Genomic DNA, 23,963 nt, shown 5'->3' on the forward strand with positions numbered 1-23,963 from the left:
AAAGAACTTGGTCCTGACATCCTATTAGGTATATCTATATACCTACCTAAATTACTACCTACCTACCTACCTACCTACCTACCTACCTACCTACCTACCTATCTAGCTATCTGTTACCTATCCACCCACCTCTCCATTCCTTTTGTGTATATATATATAACCTACCCCTTCTGCTAATACAAATATCCTAAATACCTTAATTCTCTGCATTTGCAGAAGCAGAGATGCCATGTGTTTAGTAAAAGTCTAGGAAAAACGAATGATGGCCTCTGTCAAGCCTGTGGCTAACCAGGCAGGGCTGTGTGGGGTGTGTGCTGTGTGCTGCATCATCATGTTTTGCTGTGGGCAAAAGAAGATACAGAGTGTGTGTGTGGGAGTTAGGGTTGCCCATGAGTGCATGGCTCTCACACTCACACAACCCTGGCTGCAGATCACACCCTGCAGGGTTAACAGGGTGGGAAGGAATTCCCTTCACTTGTGAGTGAATCAGCTGGGTGGGAGAGGTAGCCTGAACACTCCCAGATTAGACTCCTGCTCTCGGCATCTCCTGCACAATAATGTTATGGGTGGGTTTCTTTCGTCTCCTTCATGCTCCAGCTCAGAAACTGCTGCAACACTTCCCTAGACAACATCATCATGGGTCAGGGTTTGGTCTTGACCTAGGAAAAAAACTGCCATCTGAGCAGGAACCAAGAGTCATGTCTTCAGTATATAATGTTCCTGCATTGGAATAAAAGCTGCTGGCAACTCCCTGTGTATTTTTAATGTTTCCAAAAATAGGCCTAAGTCTCAGGCAAAATGAATGGAGCCAAGACTTAGATGGAAAGAACTGGTAAAGTTTGTCTGAAACAGTTAGTGCTGAGATCATCTTCCACATTATACACCACTACCTGGAAACACAGGCCACTTTTCTCTCCCCTCTTTATGGCTGGCTGAGTCCTGTGCTCCAGTGCACTGATTCACTTGACCAAGTTTCAGTACAGTGGGGAGAATGGGCTTAATGTGAGTGGAAGACTGAGAGCTGGATCCCTGCTCTGATTCTGCTCTGTAGGAGCTGGACTGCCTGGAACACTGAGCTGGTCTTGGAGCCCTAGAGAAGAAGAGGGAAGTTAGCTTATAAGCAGCTGCTCTGTGTGTGAGGGAGAGAAGGCTTTCTAATCACAATGCCAGGGAGGAGAGGTCAGGGAGAGATGAGTGCAAGTAGTGGCTAACCTCTGGTGGGGCACACACTTATGTTCCAGGAGGAATTTGATGTCACTCAGTGAATCCTGAGTTCATGGCTGAGCCTGTGGCGTTTTGCAAAGGAGGGAAGGAGCATTTAGGAGCCAGCTTCAGAAACACCATTTGGTGCTCTGTACACTCATGGGCTAGCCTGGGTGCCCAGGATGGCTCAGAGGGCCTGAGGCTGAAGGTGTTATCCTGGATGCATTTGAGACTGTCTTCCTTGGGGGTTACTGTCACCACAGAGGTGCCAGGAAACCTGCATGCCTCCTTGCTCACTAGCTCAGTTCTGACCCAAGTTAAAACCCATGCTGCTAAACCAGAGACATAAGCATGTCTACAGCAAGCAGTGTGATCATTAGCAGTGTAACAAGTAGCAGATCTGGAAAACAACAAAGCTGCTGCTGAATACATAACATCCACACTATATTTGCTTCAGAGGGAGGGAATTCAGCTCACAAGGCATGGGTCTGCAGCATGGTGGGAAGCCAAATGCAGTGAATAGGAAATTCACTGAAACCCAAACCCCTGAGCTGAACTGAAAACTACCATAGATGCATGAGGAGATGATAATCTAGAGGTGGTGATGATGGGGGTGTGGGAAAACATCTTAACCCAGCTTGAACACCACACTGGCCTGCAGCAGAATGTGCTACAGCCCAAACCACCAACCACGCCAGCGGCAGGGCTGCTTGGGGGCTAGCACACAGCCCATTCACTAGCTGCACTCCCAAACACATAACTGCTGTTTATGTCAGAGGATTCCTGGAGGAGTAATTCTATTCCCCCTCTCACAGCGGCCCTGCTATGCTGTTGATGGTTGCAAAAGAGAAAGAAGCTTAGGCTGGGAATATTGAAGTGATGAAACGTTTGCTTGGGCCTCCCTGTGCGTGTGGGCAGGCAGGGAGCAGCATTCTGCAGACACCAAACAGGGTCACCGAGCAGGCTGTGCTTGCAAGAGCCTACGTACCGCTGCCCCAGGGCACTAAATGCTCTGGACCTAAACAAAAAGGGGTCAGGGAGACCTGTTCGGGAGTTGCAGGGCTGTTTTTCACGGAGTTTAACACAGACCCAGACTTCAAACTCCAGCTTTCAGCGAAAAGCTGGTGGTGAGATGGCAACAACTTAATGGTCTGTAGAAACTGTTGCTCTGGCTGCAGACAGCTCCTCCTCTGTCACTCGCTGGCTGGTTCTTTTAGCCGCACATGCAGGCTCACACAGCTCAGGGTCTGTGTCCTGCTGCCCTTGGGGCTGCTGACACAAGCAGGCAAGAGCAGTGTCACTCCTCTCTTCGATTCAGTTTTGAGTCTTGCAAATAAGCAAGGAGGTTTTTAAGCCAACAGGCTGCACCACACACTTTGGGGGGCTATCAAGATGCAGAGATGGATGTGCTGTAATGCTGAGTGGTCCCTCCCTGAGGAGGGGACATGGAGAGAGGGGTGCTTCTCAGTGGGTCAGTTTCAGCCCTGGTAGATTTTGTTGGTTCCATTGGAGATACAAGGTGAGCATTTTACAAGGTCTCCTTCCTCCCTGATTGCAGAGCTCCTCCTCTGTCACCCCATGAACGGAACACGAAGAGCTCTGCCAGTCGCCCCAGTTTCGCATGAGCTAAAACTTGGTGGGTGATGTAAAAACCACCACGCTCTGGCCAGCGTGTCACAGCACCACTGGCCTGCCTTCACTATCTCCTCTCATCATCAGATTCTAGCTCTGCAGCTAGAAACTCCTGCTGTGGTAACACTGTGGGTGTCAGAGATCCGCATGCCTTTGGGAGGAGTTTCATTTTAAACACCCAAGCCCTATTGACCTGAAAATCCCTCTCAGAGCTGGCTCCTCCCTGGCTGCTGTTCAGTAACGCTCAGTTTGGTCGTTCTGTGGCCCTTTTCACCATCTCAGACTGACTCTGCATACATGTTGAAGCCTTCAGAAAACCCCAGACTGTGTAAATTTATTCCTGATAGACTCCTGTCCAGGGGTTACCTGTGTCAGAGCCATCTGGAGCCTGGTACTCAGCCCTGGAGGTTGGACTGGGCACTCACATTCTCTGACAGGCATGGAAGGGAACGCCTGGTGGCCTTTATTACAATCTGCAGCTTCCCAGTCTCTGAGTCAGAAAGGCAGTGGCCCTACATGGTCATCACACTCATCACCATCATCTTGGCTCCACATTAGCCATCTGAGAAGCAGGCAAAGCAGGAGAGAGGGAGGGAGAGAGCAGAAAACTTACAGAAAGAGTGCTTCTTTGGAGTACTGAGACTGTGAAGAGCTTTCATGAAGACTCCGAGTTACCTCCCTTTGTGCAGCAAAGCCTATTAGTTTGGTGTGTAAGCTCTTGCTGGTCTGTGCCCTGTTGAGTAAAAGATTTGCTAGATTTTATGCCCACAAAGCTTTGGATTGTCCCTGTTAAGAAAGTAAGGTGGATGAGGAACAGACTGACAGCTTTTGTTAGATTCTGAAGCTTTCACTGGCTTTTTTTTCCTCATGGTTTGTTTACAGTGAAGCTTTGCTGGTCTAGATAGCTCTGGCATGTGTCCCACAGGCTTTGTGGATTGCCTCAGGGGGTTAAAATGCAGTGGGTTGTGTAGTTTTCAGTTGACCATGACTACTGTAAATGCTCAGTGGCCTTTGAGAAATGCTTATGGGTAAGCGTGTTTCCTTTTGGATGCACAGCACACCATCGAGCCTGTCAGAATAAATACCATTGGAACTACTTTTCAGATTAGATCTCTTTCCCCCCACCACTGAAACTGAGAGCCCTAGCTTGATTCTTCCCATCACCCACAGGAATAACTTCTCTGGGCTGGAACAGACCAGCAGGACCTACCCCATCTCCTTGCTCTGAGGAAAAGGTGGCAGGATCGGTCCCCAAAGCTCACATTGTTCCAATTCTGCATAGACTTCAGAGCATTTTTACATCAGTACTTTGCACCTGAACTGGCAAAATATATCCTCTTTCATTGTTTTGCCCTTGCTAGTTATGTCATCTGTCATTTGGGCTGTAAATATTTGGAATGAGGTCCCAGAATACCCACTAGATTTCCCTGTGTTCTCCCCAAAGCTGCAAGCTGCCCAAGGTGTAGAGAGCCAACAAGAGGAACATTTGTTCCTATTGGAACACAGAAAGAGCAATTGAAGAAGAGACAGCTCTAGGAGATGGCTGGTTCTTCTTATCTGACCATTGCATGCCTTGCAGACCCTTTGTGTGTTTGAAAGTGTCCTCTTGCACAAACACAGCACACAGACATGCAGGGTGAGGTGGGTGGTGTGGGCCATACGGTGAGCCACTGGCCCCAGTCCTGCCTTCTCCCTTGCACCTCGCAGGACCCTCATGGGCGGTGGAGGACTTACACGATAGAAGGAACTAGGAACTAGGGCTTTACAGAGTATCTGCAGTCTCAAATTCCTGGGAGTTCCAGGTACTTCCAAGCTATTTCTGTTCTGGACAGTTCAGGAGCTGGGACCATACATTGTTTACACACATACATACATACATAATTAACCAGGTTGGAAGAGACCTTTGAGATCATCAAGTCCAACCTATCACCCAACACCATCTCATCAACTAGACCATGGCACTAAGTGCCTCATCCAGTCTCTTTTAAAACACTTCCAGTGATGGTGCTCTCTTCCTTGAGGTGGCAGAAAGGGGACAAATAAATGGGGGTCACACATTCAATAGTCCCATCAGCTTCTGCCTTGTCCCAGCAGCTGAGTGGGGATAGAATTATCTGAGAGGTATTAAATTTTTCCAATTATTTTCCATAATTTCAAACCCTATCTCCCTAGATGTGATATGCTCTCCCTTTCCTTTGTCCCTCTCATCCTCCCAGCTTGAGAATCACTACAGAAGATTACCCTGATGCTCAGGGCATTGAGGTCTTGAAGAAGCACAGCTGCATGGAAAGAGTGATTGTGTTTGTTTGGGAGAGAAGATGATTTGTACCTCTAAACATGACTAAACACTAAAATGATCTAAGATCACAGAATCATAGAATGGCCTAGGTTGGAAGGCACCTCAGAGATCATCTACTAACCTCCCTGCCATGGGCAGGGACACCTTCCAACTAGACTCAGCTGCTCAAGGCTTCATCTAACCAATCCAAGATTATCTTTAACAAAGTGATCCACGGACTTCTCAGGATCTCAGGTAGTGATAGGACTAGGGGGAATGGAATGAAGCTGGAGGTGGGGAGATTCAGGCTGGATGTGAGGAGGAAGTTCTTCAACATGAGAGTGATGAAGCCCTGGAATGGGTTGTCCAGGGAGGTGGTTGGGGTGCCGTTCCTGGGGTTGTTTAAGCCCAGGCTGGATGAGGCTCTGGCCAGGCTGATCTAGTGTGGGGTGTCCCTGCCCATGGAAGGGGGATGGAACTAGATGATCCTTGTGGTCCCTTCCAACCCTGAATGATACTATGATAATGTCTGAGCAGAAGGAAACTAAAAGCAGGAGAAAGAAGCTCAACTGCTATTCAAAGAAGAGCTCATCAAGAGACTGGCTGATTTTAGAGGCTAATTCAGGACTACCACGTGATCAAGGTGCAGTTCTCCTACGGTGGTGACAATTTGCTGCCCCACTTTGCTTATGAAGCTCAAACTGAACTTCTTTCAGCCCCCTGAAAATACACCTTCTAGCACAGAACACCTTCCTTGAGGGTTCTTTCTTTTTTGCTTGGGTTTGGTTTTGTTTCTTTTCACATTGCAGTAAGCTGGATGGAATAAGACTAATAAGTCTTCTATCAAAACTATGCAAAGCGCAGCTCAATTCACCCAGCATTAGTCCAAAAGGAAAAGAAAAACGGCTCCTTGTTTAAATGTTCATGCTAAATAATTCTGGTATCCCAGAACAAATAATTTACATGCCTTTTCTACTTAAAAGAAGGTACCACAAAAGGTTTGATGTAAATGAAACCAAGACAATAAATCCCCAGTGAAATGCCAGACCTCCTCCCAGGAGAGTGCTTAATGTCATTAGGCCATGTCCTGGTCTAATCTACTTCTGAAGTACTGTAATATTATTTGGGCTCTGAGCAGCCTGGAAATAGCATTTTTTCTTGAGGCCCTGGGTAATGTTACCCCTCTCTACAGCCTCCTGCAGGGAGGATCTTCAGTCAGCAGACACTTTTACCCCTCAGAATCTCATCCTGCAGTCAGGGAGGAGAGATAACCCCTGCTTGTGTCTCTCCAGGAATCCGCTGGTGTGCTTGCTCTCACACATGGCCAGGCAGGGAGGGCTCAGCGAACGGCTGCTGGATAGGTCCAGGCCATCCCTCCTCAGCAGCTGCCACGGTAGAGGTCTGTGGGGGAGGCGAGATGCTGGTGCAGCACCTCCACAGCAGGAATTTCTCATGACACTGTGGCTGGAGCACCAGATGGTTCAGATGTTCCTGATGTCTTGTGCTCTCTCTCAGCAGGGAAGGGGAAGAGGAAAGGAAGAAGCAGGAGAGGAAATAAATCCTAGAAACTCATGTGCTTGTCACAGGGAACCCTTGTCTTGGAGAGTGGCATGAATGGCATTTTGCTTAGCTACTGCTCTGAGTAATTGAGAAGGAGGACACGAGAGAAGTGGCTGGGGTGAGAAAAAAGAGTCTGTCACACTGTAGAATTCCCTTTGCTGTCTCACGCCTTCAGATTGTTTGCAGACTGTTTGACATGTGGTTTATGACTCTCTGTGCACATGGCCAACGCCTGGCACACTGTGAGTGGGGAATGCAGTTGCTTTGGATCTGGTGTTTCACTGGAAGGGGGCTCCTCTTGAGTCAGGGCTCCTGTCCTCTGCACTATGAAGAAAATCTTAGTTCTCTGGAGGCTGAACTCTGGTTCCTTAATTTTTGCAAGGAAATAGCCAGACTTTGATCATCTGAAGTTCTATCATCTTTGTGGAGAAGAAGGATTAAACCCTTCAGTTACCCCAGTCTTAGGCAGAAATGTTGGAATAGAAGTCCCAGTAGAAGCAGAGTCAGGCTCTACCCATCAAGGATGATGTTGTTAGGATGGTAATGAGTAAGTTTTCACAGAGCCAGCTGAATTCAGTGAGAAAGTTCACACCTAACCATCTTGGATCTGGACCTGGCGCTTTGAGTGCCATCTGTATTTGCTAAGATCTGCAGAAAATGTCTTCATTACTCTGGATCCCTTCTGTCAATATCAATTTCTGTAGGAAACAAGAGGAACCCGCTTGTGGAGCAGTCTTCATTGGCCCAGCCTACAAAAGCCTCAGTCTAAAAATGTGTCAGAAAAGCAAGAAAACTTCATACAACAGCCTCTTAGGGACCCTGTCATCGAGACACTTGAAGGTGTCCAGAGAAGGGCAACAAGGCTGGGGAGAGGCCTTGAGCACAGCCCTGTGAGGAGAGGCTGAGGGAGCTGGGGTTGCTTAGCCTGGAGAAGAGGAGGCTCAGGGGTGACCTCATTGCTCTCTACAACTACCTGAAGGGAGGTTGTAGCCAGGAAGGGGTTGGTCTCTTCTCCCAGGCAACCAGCACCAGAACAAGAGGACACAGTCTCAAGCTGCGCCAGGGGAAGTTTAGGCTGGAGGTGAGGAGAAAGTTCTTCACTGAGAGAGTCATTAGCCATTGGAATGTGCTGCCCAGGGAGGTGGTGGAGTCACCGTCCCTGGAGGTGTTCAAGAGGGGACTGGATGTGGCACTTGGTGCCATGATCTAGTCATGAGGTCTGTGGTGACAGGTTGGACTTGATGATCTTTGAGGTCTCTTCCAACCTTAGTGATACTGTGATATAGAAAAGCTACTCCAGCTGACATCAATCCACTGATACTGATGATTTTGCCTATGCAGACACAGCGCAGAGATTCCACTTTAGGAGCAACCTGCAAGTGATGCAAACAAAGCTCATGGACCCCATTTCCATCTCCTGCCAGGTGGGAACAGGCATAGTTTTATTACTCTCTGGAGTGTTACTCCTGCTTTGCTGCGGGGTGAGGCAAGGCCTTGTCTCTCACAAACTCAATTTTTCTTTCTTGTTTTTTAATAGGGTGAGAACTCCTCTGGATTTTCTCTTTCTCACATCACTCTGGTTGGTGAGGAAACAACACATTGAAAAGCAAATCAACACATTTTACAGGCCTCTGGTTTTAAGGTTATTTGTGCCACATTACATATAGATTTACAACAACATTATTCCTTGGGGGGGGGGAAAAAAAAGAAAGAGAGAAACTTCCTTCTTTTTTTCAGATTCTGAGGGTTTAATTATGGTTATTTACAAGGCACTCGGAGGTCTTCTGAATGAACTGCAGTTTTAAGGATATAAAAAGTGTTATTATGAATCTGATGTCAATTCCCAACATACTTCAGTTTAATATTAATCCCAGCAGAACCCTGTAATCAAATTAAACAGTTTACTCAGCAGGAGTCTGTGCTGAACTGCCTAGTGGAGCTCTCTTCCTGCTTTAAATCTGAATTTATGTGTTCTCATGTTAGCACAATCTTCATTTAGTCAATATGCTGGGGGGGAGGAAAAGGAGGTACAGCTCATTGCATGGTCTTCTCATCAACCAAGACAAATTAAAGACTGAAGACGTTCAGTGGATTTGACAAGAAGACACAAATTCAAGACAAAATAAGAAGACAGGCTTCTACTTTCCTTAACACCCAAGATGTTAATTTATTGAGGACATTCAATTCCCTTCTTCTGAACATAAGTTAGCAAATTAAAAGCATAATTGCTTATTTACTTTTCCTCTGGGGAAAAAAGAAACAGACTTGTACCACTGTTGAACAGGTATGTTCCAAGTTGCAAACGAGATGAGATGACTTCTTTATACCCCACAAAAACGTTGGACCTCGATTCCCTCCTTCCGCAGATCCACAACACAGATGGCATGGGAAGGTTTGCCAAGTTGTCTGCAGCTGCTCCTCCAACAATTTTCACCCCTGAATTTGCTCGCTCATTTACACCAGGTCATTAGGGTGGTGGCCTCTGAGAAAGCTGAAGGCTGGAGGTGGTTTGCTTGCCAAGCCTTGAGGAGCCGTATCCCCTCCCCGTGCTTTTGAAGCCCCTGGAGCCAGATGTGCCCCTTCCAGTTAGCCAGCTGTGAAAACCTGGTCGATGGCAGCGGCGTGCGGGCTGCGCCAAGGAGGCAGCTGGCTGGGCACCACCCCTGAGCTGCACCACGGGTACGAACCACCCTGCCTGAGACAAAAGGATCCATGGTGCTCGGCGCTGGGGCCTTCCTTTGAACAGTGCCACCGCCCTCGACATCGCTTTATGTTTTAAATAATGCTCCTGGCATGGCGCAGCACTCCCAGTGACACCTGATACGCGAACACACCTCGGGGTTTTCTCAGTACCTACAGCGCTCAGCTTTTGCCCTGCTGGGACTCGGCCGCTCCAAGGCCACTCTTTGCCAGGGCGCCGCGCAGGGACCGCTCCCCCGCGGGGGCCACGACGGCTTCGCCCCACGGCGAGGCCTGCCGGAGCCTCCGTAGCGGCGCCGCATGGCCGAGCCGAGCCGGGCTGCTCCGCGCCGCGCCCTCCGCAGAGGCCGGGGCGGGGGCACCGCAGCTCCAGCCCCGAACGGAGGCGCGGGGAGCGGGGCCGAGCCGGGCCGTGGGGCGGGGTCGGGCGGGGTTTGCGCCAGGGCGGGCGGGCGGACGGAGAGGCGCGGCGCCGAGTCCCGTTAGAAGCAGCGCGGAGCCCGCCGAGAGAGCCCACCGGCGCAGGAGCAGTGACCTGCCGTGCCCAGCCCGCCGGGAAGATGCCGAAAACGGTGGGTGCCGCCGGCGCGGAGTGGGATCCCCGCTTCGGGGGTGGCTTTCGGCGGCAGCCCGGCGGGGTTGGCGCCCGGGACGGGGGCGTGGGGCTGGGGAAGGGCGGTGGCGGCACCCAGGCCTCGCGCTGGGGGAGGATGGCAGCGCCCCGGCTGCTCGCCCCGGCTGCCCGCCGGCCCGGGGGACTCTTCTCGCCTGGGCCCCGCTGGAGAGCGGCCGTGGCCGGCGGTGGGGCCCGGGAGGCGCCGGCGGCTGCTCCGGAGGGCGAGGGGAGAGTAGGAAGGAGGTAGTTCTGGGGAGCGCGGCGGGCGGGAGGCAGGGGGGCAGAGCTGCCCGCCCCTCCATCTTGTGCTCCCCTCCCCGGCCGCTCCCTGCCCGGCAGCGGCCCCTCCGCCCGAGGGGGCTGTGCCGTGGCCCCGCCTGGGCCGCGGTGCCCGTTCGGGGCGGCTGGTCCCACGGCTTGGCGGGGCTGCTTCCCCGCCCCGACAGCTCCGGCGGAGCGGAGCCTGCGCCCTGCCCGCCCGGCTCGGGACGCGCTGGGGGGAAGCGTTCGGAGCTTGCTGGGGAATTAATGAATCCTATGGCCGCCTCTCATGTGCCCTGTAAGGAAGAGAAGTTGGGGTTTTCACAAGTTGTAATTAGTCAGCTTGAGTTGTTAGGGAGCCTTGTCCCAGCTTGACTCGAAGTATTTCTTGGCTGGAGAGATCTTAGTACTTCAGAAAGTCTGGTCAAGTCTGTACTTGACTCTCCTCGCAGCAGGATTTCGGTGACTAATGAGGAGCATGGGGTTTTTCCATTTAACTTCTGGTTGGAGTGAAAGAATCGGTCCTAGCCCTTCATTGATAAAACAGGAAGGAGCAGGCTGGAAGGCTCTGGATGTTTCCTCACTGGGAGTGATCCGAAACGGCCTAGGAACATCTAATGTTTAAGCGGAGAGCCTGTGGTTTACATAAAGAAGAGGAAAGGAAAAAAAAAACCCAGCCCTAAACAAAAACACACCCCTGTGCAAGTGGAAGTTGAAATGGAATCCACCCCGATTTATTATTTTTTCCCCCCAGATAGCTATTTTAAAAGTAATAAAATTAAACTATGAAATGCCTGTCTGACCGAATTCTGCTTTTCCTGCTGTCCGAAATGCCAGCTCCCCCAGACAATAGCTGGATTATTATTTTAAAGCATCAGTATCTTAAAGGAAATCAAAGTGAAGGCACTTAAAGGTGAGGCCAGTGTTTTGTGAAGCTTTAGAAAAAGCCTTTCTTCAAACATCAGCGATGACTAATGAAGATGTACTTCCTAAAAACTACAGGCAGCAGTTTGGTCAAGTTTAACAGAAGTAGCCCGAGCTGGGGGACTTCTGTGTAAAATGCAGTGGAAACCTTTTAGCCCAAGTCTGCAGTTGTGAGGAGGACTCGATGATCTTTGAGGTTTCTTCCACCCTTAGTGATACTGTGATACTGAGGGGCTTTGCTAGTGTGTATCAGCCAAGAAATCCTGACCGTGTGTTGCAGAGAGGGTCCTGAAGCAGGTGGGCAGGGTTCCCACCCAGAGGCTGAATCCAAACCTGATGCTGCCCTTTGCTACCAGGTGCCCGTTGCAGCCTCTGTGTCTGCGGACACACCCTAGGCTGGATTCGCGTTCTCAGTCTTGCTGCTTTCTGCTTCTGACAGAGCAGTTCTGCTTTTGGAGGAGATAATTCTCTGTGCAACTGCTTTGCTGTGAGACTGTGTTGCACACCGCAGAGCCCGCAGAGAGTGGTTCGGATGTTTGTGCCTGCTGAGGTAGAGGGCTGCAGGCCTCCTGCTGTATCAGCCCTCGGTTTCCTGCCTCATCTGCCCTAGTTGCAGACCCAACTGAAATAATATTTTAACCATTATTTCTCGAGCTGTGGTTTGCAGGAACAGGATATGCTGGCAGAACTGTGTAATCAGTTCTTCATGTGAAGGAAATGTGACTACTAGTGTGCTAGCTTAAGATTTGTTAATAGCTACTTAATTACCCAAACAGTAAAATGCAAGTGACTTTCCTCCATCAAGGTCAACTATGGGTGAAACTTGAGCAGTTAGATGGAGCTATACGTGGGCTTCATCGCAAAAATAAATCCATTGTGAAGAAGACAGATGGAGGAAATGTTCCAGGGAACAGTTCTGGCTGGGCAGGAAAAGCATTTGTGTCTAAAGTGTTTGGTAGCTCTTATCATTCATCTCACCAGGCTCACAGAACATGCTGCTGCATGGTGTGAGCAGCAGAACCTGTTGAGTTCCGAGTCCCTGCTCCTTGGGAAGCTAGGGTAAATGTTAACACATCTAGCTAGAGATTGCTGTGTCTTCACCTCAGATTTGCTACTAGTGGCACTGTGACTTGGTGCCCTATTAATAGATTAACTTTGGTGACCTTTGAACTAGTGGCACATGACTTGCTGTTGTGAAGTGTCATGTCTGCACAACTGGGGGGGTTTTGGTTGCTGAAGGCCTGGTAGGGTACATAGGAAGTCCCGTTGTGGGTGGGTCTGCTGGTCCTGATGTATGTCTCCAAAGGAAAGCTTCACTGTTTTGTGTACAGTGATCTTAGAGTTAAGCAACCAGCTCTGGTTTATAAATTCTTTTGTTCTGGAAAGTGTGCAAGATGTAAACAGTTAAAGCACACACCAGAGAGAGCATATAGTTGTGTGTGTCCCCCCCACCCCCCTTTTTATTGCAGTAGGGTGGAAGTAGTTGAGTGCTAAAATGCCTCTTGCAAGTCATTGTCAAGCTCTGAAGTGTCTCTCCCCTACTTGTGAGAAGTCTGGTCTTTGGCCATGAGTAGGCTCTGGTCTCATGCCTGCTGGCTAGGGCTCTGGTCTCCCTCTGAGTCATTTCAGACTGGGCAGAACTGGAAGTCACACTCAGTTGCAGAACCTGAGAGGAGTGAGTGAGCTGTCAGGTTTGATGGCTAGTCCAAGCCCCATAGTTCTTCAACTTGAACCATAGTACTACAGAAAACCCATCTTAGTTGGAGGAGTGGGAGGGAAAGTGACCTTTTCTTGTACTGTTTGTTTAATGGACTGATACAGAAGCTAAAAATAAAGTCTCAGGACCCATTAACTATTTCCCCTATTAATGCACTTACTTTGTGGCTATGTTAATGGATAGGCTGCTAGACTTGAAGGCCAAGCACGTGTTACGCATGGGATGGGCATTCAGCTGTCCTATCACTAGGAGCTGAGCAGTTCTGTTTCAGGAAACAGCCTTTACTCGTTGTAGAGAAATGGATTCAATCAGAGCTAATCTTGCAAATACAGAAATCTCCAAGCTGAGTTGTAATAAAGTTTGGGCTCCTCTTATTGTGTTAGCAGCACTGAGTGTTCCTCTCGACGTTCAGAACATAAGTCTCCAGGTATCTAGGGCAAAGTTAACTGCAGAGAAAATCAGCTTGGACAAGCATGAAGTCTTCAGCACAAAAGATTAGTAAGGTTTGCAAGTCTCAGCTCCATGCTGTTGTAGATTTTGTAGTTTTTAAGGCTTTCCTGCCATTGCCTTTTCCCTTAATGCTTTCTGAAACTGGGAGCAGTAGTGATTAGGGCATCCAGGGATCCTGACAGTAGCTTCAGTTCATGGTCTCCCAAGGTCCTTGAAGCATTATCTCCCTTTGTTCTTTGGAACTGCGTGGGTCTGGTTAGAAGAACGGTCTGTGGTAGATACCAGAGGTATTCTCTGGATAATTTGTTTCTTGATTTGTAGCTACTTGCTACCAAATCCTGCCACAAGATGACAGCTGGTAGCAGAGTGCTACACTTGTTTGGGTGGTCCTTTTTCTTTCCCCCTCTCACTACAGGCCTTTAAAGTTGAGGGCAAGCAATGATGGAAAGCATGACTTGCAATGAATGGTGACTTAAGATACCCTGGGTTTCAATCCTGTTGTGCTGTGAAGGAACACTAGAAGCATTCCTGCTATCTTCCATCTTACCTGAGGACCAACCCTTTGATGTTACATCTTTGGCTCTCCCTCCCTCATTCATTGGGAAGTGTGGCAGTGCTGAACGGAGTTAGGCAGGCTTTGGTGGGCTGTGGGTGCTAGCTTATTAGGCAAAACCAGTCTGTTGTGCCTTTCTGACACTAGCAGATACATGGGGTTGCTTTAAAAAGGTGTGTTTGAGAGTTCCCAAAGGCCTTGCTTTTCAAAGAAGTCAGTGTTGCCCCTGCTGGTGAATTTCAGATGAGTTTGTACTTGAGCAACAGTAGGCAGAACATGCTGAGTATACAGTGAGAACCAGGGCAACTACTGGACTGGTAGGCAATGAATTATCTCTAGCTTTATATCTACCATGGGATTTTACACACCAGGTAAGGCCTTGACATGGTATTCATCAGCTTGGTTCCTATATCCTGCAGGAGTAGCAAGGTTTTACCTCCTGTGCAGATGAAGCAGTTTAGCTTGATAGTGAGCAAAAGCGTCTGTTTGATACTTCTGGGCCTTCTATGTTGAAGTTCATCAGGGAGTTGTCAAACTAGTGTTAATTTTTCTTGTTACTTACTGGTGCAATCTTGCTTCCCTTTCTTATGGCAGACATTGCCATACACTGGCAGTGTTGTGCAGGAAACGCCGTGGCTTCAGCCTGTAGTGAGCAAGAGCTGTGCTGAGAGCCTGACCTGAGGCAGTGTTAGGACTAAGTGCTTATACCCAAGATTCTAGAAGATCAAATGTGTTGGTTGAGTCCTTTCTTTCCTTTTTTTTGACCTCTTGGTTTGTTGCTTGAGGCAGAGGAGCAAGAAGCAGTTTAGTAAGGTTCACACACTAAAAGGAGTCCGAGGAAAGCTGTGGACTTCACAGCAGCTGCTTCTGCTCTGGGAATCTTAGGGGGAAAAGAATGTCTGAAATCAGGGCTTGATCATCACTCACTTCCTGCAAATATCCTGTCCCCTTAGCATTTCCAGGCAGTACCTTTTTTGGCCCTGCAAGGAGTTGCAGCACTTTCCTTAGGGTGACTGTCTTGTCTCATTAATCACCCCTGAAGGCTAATTACAACTCTTCCTGTTCTCGTGAGGATAGTTCATCAGATCTCTTAATATGGACTCTTTTTTTGGTGGGGTTTTTTTTCTTTCCTTTCTTTTTTTCTTTGACAGGAAATGGCATCACTGCCCCTGGAGAAAACTTGTTTCAGTAGTTTTCTGCCTAGTGTCTGAAGTCCTCCTGCACAGAGCTCCCTGAAGTCCCTAGGTAGCCTCATCAGAGGCAGCCGATGAACTGAAACTGAGCTATTCAAACATCTTTTGTCTTTGCTGCTTGCAAAGCTGAGCATGTAAGGGGTGCAGGACCCTCCCTGAGTTGCTGGGCTCTGCTTGTCCTTGCTGATCGCTGACACTTTGCAGAGAAACTCCTGTGGAAGAGGTAGCTCTGGCCCTGCTCCAGGTTCTAAAGGAAACTGACTAAAAGCTTCCTCTAGCTACGTCATCTCCTGGACCCTTTCCTGCCTTGCTGCAGCTCAAACAACCTTATTTGGCTGACTTTTTTTTCCCCTTTTCTTCCCTCCCTTCTGTGCGGCGAGAGGGCCTCCCTGAATTTGCACAATAAAGCTGTTATCTGTGCTTAATCGCTGTTCTGAGGGCTACAATGGGGTCTGCTTGAAAAGGAGTTCCAAGATCTCTACAGTAACTCCTCGGGTCCCCCCACTTCCCCTCCCTGGGTCCTGTTTGTCTGCTAAATGATTACACTAGAGATCAACATCACCCTGCGAGGAGTCTCTGCTGATGCAGAAACAGTATTGGAAGAGAGGAAATCCCTCTCTGCCCAGGAATAATCCAGGGCAATTAACTGATGTAAATTAAGAGCACTAGTAAGCAGCCAGTTAATTGCTTGTCTTTCCCTCAGGGTGTTTGGGAACAGCAGGAATTTGCATAGTGCAGCCAATAATACTGCATCAAAGGAATTTGCTTTTATCCCATCTGAAACGTCTAAAGTAGGCTGAAGACTCGAGCTAGATCCATGGAAGGTTACCCTGTTGGGCAGACCTCTCTGTAAAACTTCTGTGGCTGTTTCTAGGTGGAGCACTCAAGTGTTTGGGAAGTTGTGGGCACAAACCTCACCCTCCTGACTCCAGCAGCTAGCCCTGGTTCTTACTGGAACAGTTTAAAAGACTGAAGGGCAAGTCCTTGGTGGGGATGGAGGAAGAGAACAGTCACTTGCAGGCTTGGTGGTTACAAAGCCACAGGATCAGCTGCAGCTGTTTGAAGGGTAGAACCTGAAGTTGCAGAGCTTTGGGCCTTATGTTGGTAAGAGGCAATTGTGGCTGCAGCAACTCTGCACACGTAGGTAGGTGAGCTGCTGCTGCTTCCTTCCTGGGCAGCTATGAGAGGATATCTTCACTTGTAGGAATGTAGATCTTCACCAGTGGAGGACTGAGGCAGTCAGAAATTCCTGGCCTTTTTATAGCAGTTTGTTTCCTCCCACTTAATACAAGCTCAACACTCTTTGAAGAAGTTTTTAATGGTAGGATCCCTGTATGATGCTTCTTCCCTAGTTGTTTCAGCATCTCTAAATCTGTAGATGTTCTGAGGAACCTGTTAAAAATGCAGCCTTTGGCTGAAGGAATGATGTTTGGTTCTCAGGCTAAGGAATAAAAGTGTTTGGCCATGCTAGGGTTCTCTCCCTCTGGCTAGTTGATGAGTAGCTGCAAAGGTATGGGGGTGAAGCTAAAGGAGGGATGAATGAAAGAGCTCTAAATCTGACTTGCTCTGTAGAGAAACATGCAATTAGGCAAGGAAGAGTTGATGAACTAGGAGGAGGAAGAGGCAGACTCCTTTCTCTGCCAGCAGTCATTCTGTGTAGAGAAAAATGAAATCTCAGAAGAGATCAGGAAGAGGGTAACTTAATGTGCTGCCCAGGGAGGTGGTGGAGTCACCACCCCTGGAGGGGATTAGATGTGGCACTTGGTGCCATGGTTTAGTAGTCATGAGGTGTTGGGTGACAGGTTGGACTTGATGATCTTTGAGGTCTTTTCCAACCTTACTGATTCTATTCTATTGAAGTGATGAATAAGAATGGTGTGGGAGGCATGGTCCAGGCTGATCAATACTTTTCCAAAGACTTCCAGCTTTGCTGTTCCATAGAGGAAGGCTCTCAGGAGAACAGACTTCTCTGTGTTGGGGTATAAACACTGTAAACCCTCACTTTTATGTGGTTTGGTTTTGTTTGGTGGGGGTTAAGTCCACGTCAGAGAACCTTGTGTGCAGCATATCGGTGAGCTGCTGTTCTGTGATTGATTGTATGCCTTCCAGTGTTCTCCAGCTATTTTATTTCTAAAGCAAAACTGACTTCCTGAAGCCATCAGCCATTCTGTGTGTTACTGATTCCTCCTCTTCTTAGTAAGCCCTTATGACTCACAGCCATGTTCTCTCTGGACTGGGATACCTACCTAGTTACGGTAGGCAAGTGACTAAGTACAGGAAGAGTCTGCCATCAGAGTCTGATCAATCCCTTAGTCACACCACTTAGTGAATTGATTTGATTTTTATCTAATGAAGCATGGGATTCTGGCATGAATCTTTCCTTGCTATAACTTTTAAGCCCTACTGAACCTGACTCTTTGGCATTAATTCAGTGCTTGGTTTCATTTTGGCCACAACCACCCCAGGCAGTGCTGCAGGCTGGGGTCAGAGTGAAGAGTGGCCTGGCAGAAAGGGACCTGGGGGCAATGGTTGATAGTAGGCTGAGCATGAGCCAGCAGTGCCCAGATGGCCAAGGAGGCCAGTGGCATCCTGGCCTGGATCAGGAACAGTGTGGCCAGCAGGAGCAGGGAGGTCACTCTGCCCCTGTGCTCAGCACTGGTTAGGTCACACCTTGAGTCCTGTGTCCAGTTCTGGGCCCCTCAGGTTAGGAAAGATGTTGAGGTGCTGGAAGGTGTCCAGAGAAGGGCAACAAAGCTGGGGAGGGGTTTGGAGCACAGCCCTGTGAGGAGAGGCTGAGGGAGCTGGGGTTGCTTAGCCTGGAGGAGGCTCAGGGGACACCTTCTTGCTCTCTACAACCCCCTGAAGGGAGGTTGTAGCCAGGTGGGGGTTGGTCTCTTCTCCCAGGCAACCAGCACCAGAACAAGAGGACACAGTCTCAAGCTGTGCCAGGGGAGGTTTAGGCTGGATGTTAGGAAGAAATTCTTCCCAGCAAGAGAGATTGGCCATTGGAATGTGCTGCCCAGGGAGGTGGTGGAGTCACCATCCCTGGAGGTGTTTAGGAAGAGACTGGATGGGGTGCTTGGTGCCATGGTTTAGTTGATTAATGTTGTGTGATAGGTTGGACTTAATAATCTCAAGGTCTTTTCCAACCTGGTTAATTCTATTCTAAAGGAGATAAAGTGGTTATTTTCTTGTCTTAGGAATGGGTAAGAGCTTTTCATTTTGGGAGGATTTTGTCCTGTCATTCTGTCCCAGGTGCTCAATCTGTCATGCATGCTGGTTAAATTTCATGCTGTTGATGTTTGCCCACTGCACCAATCTGTCTAGGTGCTTCTGCAAGGCCTTATGTCTCTCAAAGTCAAAAGCACCTCCCAGTTTGGTGAACTTGCTAGTGGTACATCCAGATCATTGATAAAAATGTTGAACAAAACTGGCCCAAGACTGAACTCTGAGGACTCAAATTCAGTGATCAGTTGCCAGCCAGATGTAGCACCATCCACTGCAGCCCTTTGAGCCCTGCCATCCAGCAGGTTCTTCCCCTAGTGCATCACAAACCTGCTCACCTCACAATTGAACAGTGGGCCCCGAAGGATGCTGAGAGGGACAGCATCAAATGAGCCAGAAAAACTACATCCTCCACCTTCCCTTCATCCATTAGGTGAATGACCTTATCAGAGAAGGATGTCAAATTAGTTGGGACTTTCCCTTTGTGAAATCACATTGGCTTTGCCTGATGATTGCATTGTCCTTTAAATGCCTTTCAATATTGCTCCACTTACCTGGTTAATCTGGTTAATATCTGACAGATGATATGTCAAGAAAGCAAAATGTCCTGGGGAGCTGGAGGGGTTGAAAGAAACTTGCCTCTCTTGGAGCTCATGGTGCAGCTGAGCCAGAGGAATACTCAGTCTGAGCAATAACCATGTGTGCAAATATGTACACAGTTTGATTTGGTGAGAGTGTTTGTAGAGACTGGATGGGGTGCTTGGTGCCATGGTTTAGTTGATTAGATAGTGTTGGATGATAGGTTGGACTCTATCTCAAAGGTCTCTTGCAACCCCCTTTATTTCCCCTTTATTTCCCCTTTATTTCCCCTTTATTTCCCCTTTATTTCCCCTTTATTTCCCCTTTATTTCCCCTTTATTTCCCCTTTATTTCCCCTTTATTTCCCCTTTATTTCCCCTTTATTTCCCCTTTATTTCCCCTTTATTTCCCCTTTATTTCCCCTTTATTTCCCCTTTATTTCCCCTTTATTTCCCCTTTATTTCCCCTTTATTTCCCCTTTATTTCCCCTTTATTTCCCCTTTATTTCCCCTTTATTTCCCCTTTATTTCCCCTTTATTTCCCCTTTATTTCCCCTTTATTTCCCCTTTATTTCCCCTTTATTTCCCCTTTATTTCCCCTTTATTTCCCCTTTATTTCCCCTTTATTTCCCCTTTATTTCCCCTTTATTTCCCCTTTATTTCCCCTTTATTTCCCCTTTATTTCCCCTTTATTTCCCCTTTATTTCCCCTTTATTTCCCCTTTATTTCCCCTTTATTTCATTTCCCCTTTATGATAGTACTCCTTAAATTCATATGTTCCACTAGGTTTTTGTCACCATTCATTAGTGGAGACACTACACAGCATGCACAGAGGTGGTGCTGATCCAGTTGACCACTGGGAACTGCTGTGTGTTACATACCAGATGCTCAGCTAACTCTCTGCTGTCTGAGATGAGCTCAAAAGCTTAAGCATCAATAATTGCTGTGCCAAAGTTTGGGCATTTCATTTGCTGCTATGTAGTGATGCACTAAGGAAAGTTCAAACCACCTTTGAAAAAGTGGATTGATTCCCTTAATTAGTTTTATTGGGTAGCTAATGGGAACTGTAGCTGAGATGTATCAAATCCAGTGGTTGGCTGTGTTTGGTGCTCTGTGCTTAGAATCCAGTTGGGGGCAACTGGGTTTTGGTTGCAACATCTCTATCTTCACCAAGCAGCACCTGACAGGGTAATTTCACGGTGCTGGTGAAGTGCAGGAAGCAGACAGCAGTAAAATGATTGTCTTAGGCCACAGCCACAGTCTGCCAGAGAGCCAGCAGCTGTTGTAGGTACACACAACTGCTCATCTTGTGGGCTGCCTCAAACTGTGAGGTTACTGGGAGCTCACGTAATGGGCTTGGAAAAGGCTGGTCTGGAGCCCTCAACACAGGAAGGATGTGGACCTCATAGAGTGGGTCCAGGGAAGTGCCACAAAAATGGTCAGGGATCTGGAGCACCTCTGCTGTGAGGACAGGCTGAGGGAGCTGGGGTTGTTCAGCCTGGAGAAGGGAAGGTTCTGGGGAGGCCTAATAGCAGCCTGCCAGTACCTGAAGGGGGCTACAAGAAGGCTGCAGAGGGACTGTTTGCAAAGGCCTTCAGTGATAGGGTGAGGGACAATGGCTTGAAATCAGAGAGGAGATTGGATATTAGGAATAAGCTCTGCACCATGAAGGTGGTGAAACACAGGGACAAGTTGTCCAGGCCCCAGCCCTGGAGCTACTCAAGGTCAGGCTGGACAAGGCTCTGAGTGACCTGCTCTAGTGGAGGATGTCCCTGCTGACTGCAGGGGGGTTGGACTGGATGACCTTAGGGGATCCCTTCCAACCCAAACCATTCTATGAATCCATGAAAATACCTGACAGCTTGCAGTCCATGGTGGTAGGCTTTGAGAGAGTTCTTCCTCAGTACCATAAAACACTTTATTGCTAACCCCAGAAAACACCTGGATAAGAAATGTGCCTTAATCCTTCAGCTTGCAGCTCCATTGTGCTGCCCATCTTGTGGGAGCTGGGCTGTAACTTACTCTTTCCAGGATTGCTGAGGTGACATGCTTTGCTGCTCTAATGTTAGTCTCTTGCTCTAAAAACCAAGCTAGGAGCCTCTGTTACCTGAACTTGGTGTTCAGAAAATCCAGAAGTGGTTGCTACCTGCTGACCTAATATATTTCTTTGCTTAAACCACCCAACTGCACCTCAAACCAATGATCCTCTGACCCAGCCACGACAAACTGGGAAGCAGTAAGCTCTAGCAGTAAGTTCCTGAAGACTCAATTTCCTTCTCCTTTTTAATGACTTGCTGCTGCAAGTGGTGCAGGGCTACATGAAATCTATGCTCAGCAATGTCTTCTGCACTGATGGGTAAAATGCATGCCTAGGGTGCTGTGGTGACAACTCTACATGCAGCAGTGAGTCAAAGCTCAAAACCTCTAAAGCTGTCTGTTGGGTGGGTTTTTGCTTTGCCTTCCTCTGTGGTTGAGATGGTAGCATCACAAGTTGAAGGTTGACTGCAAGCTGCAATGCAACTTTCATTATGCTCAGTTTGAATCCCAAAGGGCCTAGAGCAGAGGTCTTTTGCAAGTGAGGATGTGTGTCACCATCTTCAGCTGTGAGAAGGCAGCACTGTGGTGTGTCTTGAATCTCACTCTCAATAGACAGAGAGAATAGGAGGGCTAAGTAACTTCCAAATTGCTGAAGGATCAGAGCTCTCTGCTGAAGATGAGATGTCCTGGTCAGTACTTGCTTCAGCATTATCCAGGGGAGCTATGATGCTGTCTCAGTGTTCTAACAAAGTACTCCAGTAGAAATCTGACTGAATGCTCTCCTGCTTCTCCTTGGCTACTTCACTTCTGACAAAGCTAATACATTCCTGGAGGCATGGTTGGGTTTGATGGGACTCTGAACAGCCTGACCCAATTAGAGACATCCCTGCTTAATGCAGGGGATTGGGTTAGATGACCTTTGAAGGTCCCTTCCCACTCAGTGCATTCTAGGATAGGCCTTGTTGCTTGCTCTGTACTTGCTTCACCTCAGTGCAAAGTTTCTGCTGCTGCCAAACACCAAATGTAGCTTAGTTGGAGGTGACCAGCCATGTCTTCATGGCTAAGCTTTGAAAGTGTCTCTATCACAGTATCACTAAGGTTGGAAGGGACCTCAAAGATCATCAAGTCCAACCTGTCACCACAGACCTCATGACTAGACCATGGCACCAAGTGCCATGTCCAATCCCCTCTTGAACACCTCCAGGGATGGTGACTCCCTCAGTTTGGAGTAATGTTGGGAGGGAGGGCATTTTCAACCCCCCACAGGTGCATTTTGCATGACTCTTCCTTTCTATCTTAAGGACCATGTGCTCCATTGCTCTGTCCTTTCAAGTTCTTCCTTATCTTTGTGCCATTGACTATGTGCAAATGCTTTGGTCTCAGAAAAGTTTGGTGTAGAGAGGTGAGGAGAAAGTTCTTCCCAGAGAGAGTTGTTGGCCATTGGAATGTGCTGCCCAGCGAGGTGGAGTCACCATCCCTGGAGGTGTTCAAGAGGGGACTGGACATGGCACTTGGTGCCATGGTTTAGTGGACATGAGGTGTTGGGTGACAGGTTGGACTTGATGATCTTTGAGGTCTCTTCCAACCTTACTGATTCTATGATAGAAGACTCTCCAGTGAAATGCTTTGACACTGCTGTAGTGACAGCTTTGATTTGGCAGTCTTTGAAGGGATTTGGATCTATGAGGGGATTCATTCAGTCCTGTACACCAGATGATTTCATTGGTCTGGCTGTTGGCTGCATGAAGGTGGATCTATCTGTTTTCACAACAAGGCTGACTAAGTGTAGTTAGCTACTCCTACTGCTTCTAGTGTTCTGGAGATGTACAGTTGGGGGTGAGAGATCTGCATGCAGGAACACTGAAGGGAGTCCCCAGGCTTTGATTAGTTGAGTTAATGCCTGGAACTCCTCTGCTGATCTTCCTTAGCACGTGGGGGAGATGGAGGGTAGTGAAAACCTTAAAAGCAGCCCTACAAAGTGAAGATGAATAAGAGCCAAGCTCTGACTGACTGATGAATGGTCCTTGCAGAAGGCTGCTTTGCAGACTGCTTGCCTCTGGTTAGTTTAGTAAGCTTTGCTGTTTGCTTTCCTAAGTTACATTTGCATCCATGCTGACTTACCCAGGAGATGCACTCAGCATCTATTTCTCTTCTTACAACTGGGTTGTGCTTCTGAGTTTTGACCTTCAGCTTCAGGAGGGGCACTAATAGTTTGGCTTGGATGCATAAAGGTAGTCATAACACCTCTGCTCTTAGAGGGAGGTTTAAAGGATCTAAATATTAAAACTGCTCATGTGAAATGAAATGGCTGCAGCCAGCTTGATACAAGAGGTATGATGCCATGAGCATCAGAAATGTTTTAAGCTAATGCAGGGTAGCTCCCAGCAGCATCTCTGGTCTTGTAGAATTCTAGAAGTGCTTAAGTGAGACAGAGCTCCAGGAGTCCTCTCTTCCAGCCCCATGCTCAACACAAGGCCAGCTTCAAAGGTGGATCACTTTCTAAGTTAGCCCTGGGTCTTTTGTTGCACTTTAAGGGTGGTATGTGATGGACCTCCATTTGAAAGGCACGTTAACAGACCTTACTTGGCCCCTGAGATTCCTGGGTGTTTAGGAATGTCTTTGGGCATGCATCTAGGTCTCAAGTGATAACTGAAGTTCATCAGGCATTGGGCTATTTGCATTTCAGGAGTGTGAGCTTGAGTGTGTCCATTTAATAGCAGCCTTTAGTGAACTAGATCAGCTTGGTTGCATGCCTGAGAGCTTTGGTGCGTTGCTGCCCCCATAAAGTTTTCCTCCCATCGGCGTGATCCTGCTGTGCTCTCAATAGTACATCAGCTGTGCTCTGCTGGCTCAGCAGAAAGCTGGCTTACTGGCATGTGTGGCTTGATGAAGGACAAATCTCAGCAAAGGGTTGTGTAGCAAAGCACAGCCTAAAACTGTCACAAAAGGATCAAGTGGGAGTGCCTGGGAGTGAGGAATAAGAAGTGCTCCAATAGCCTTGGCCCATCTTGTCCAGCCTGGGGAAGAGGAGGCTCA

At 48.3% G+C, this 23,963-nt stretch overlaps 1 protein-coding gene across 1 annotated transcript in view; it reads left to right on the forward strand.

Annotated features, from left to right (window-relative positions):
* The first annotated feature begins 9,819 nt into the window (after positions 1-9,819).
* Positions 9,820-23,963, forward strand: part of MSN (moesin) — a 59,151-nt gene continuing 45,007 nt past the window's right edge. Inside the window, exon 1 of the mRNA XM_068157582.1 lies at positions 9,820-9,945. Within this exon, the coding sequence (XP_068013683.1) occupies positions 9,934-9,945 (12 nt within the window). The 5' untranslated portion in view covers positions 9,820-9,933. The remainder of the gene's footprint in view (positions 9,946-23,963) is intronic.

Source organism: Melanerpes formicivorus, unplaced genomic scaffold (assembly GCF_026170545.1).
Source record: "Melanerpes formicivorus ecotype bairdi unplaced genomic scaffold, bMelFor1.0.p_v2 SCAF_37, whole genome shotgun sequence".
NCBI classification, from domain to species: domain Eukaryota; kingdom Metazoa; phylum Chordata; class Aves; order Piciformes; family Picidae; genus Melanerpes; species Melanerpes formicivorus.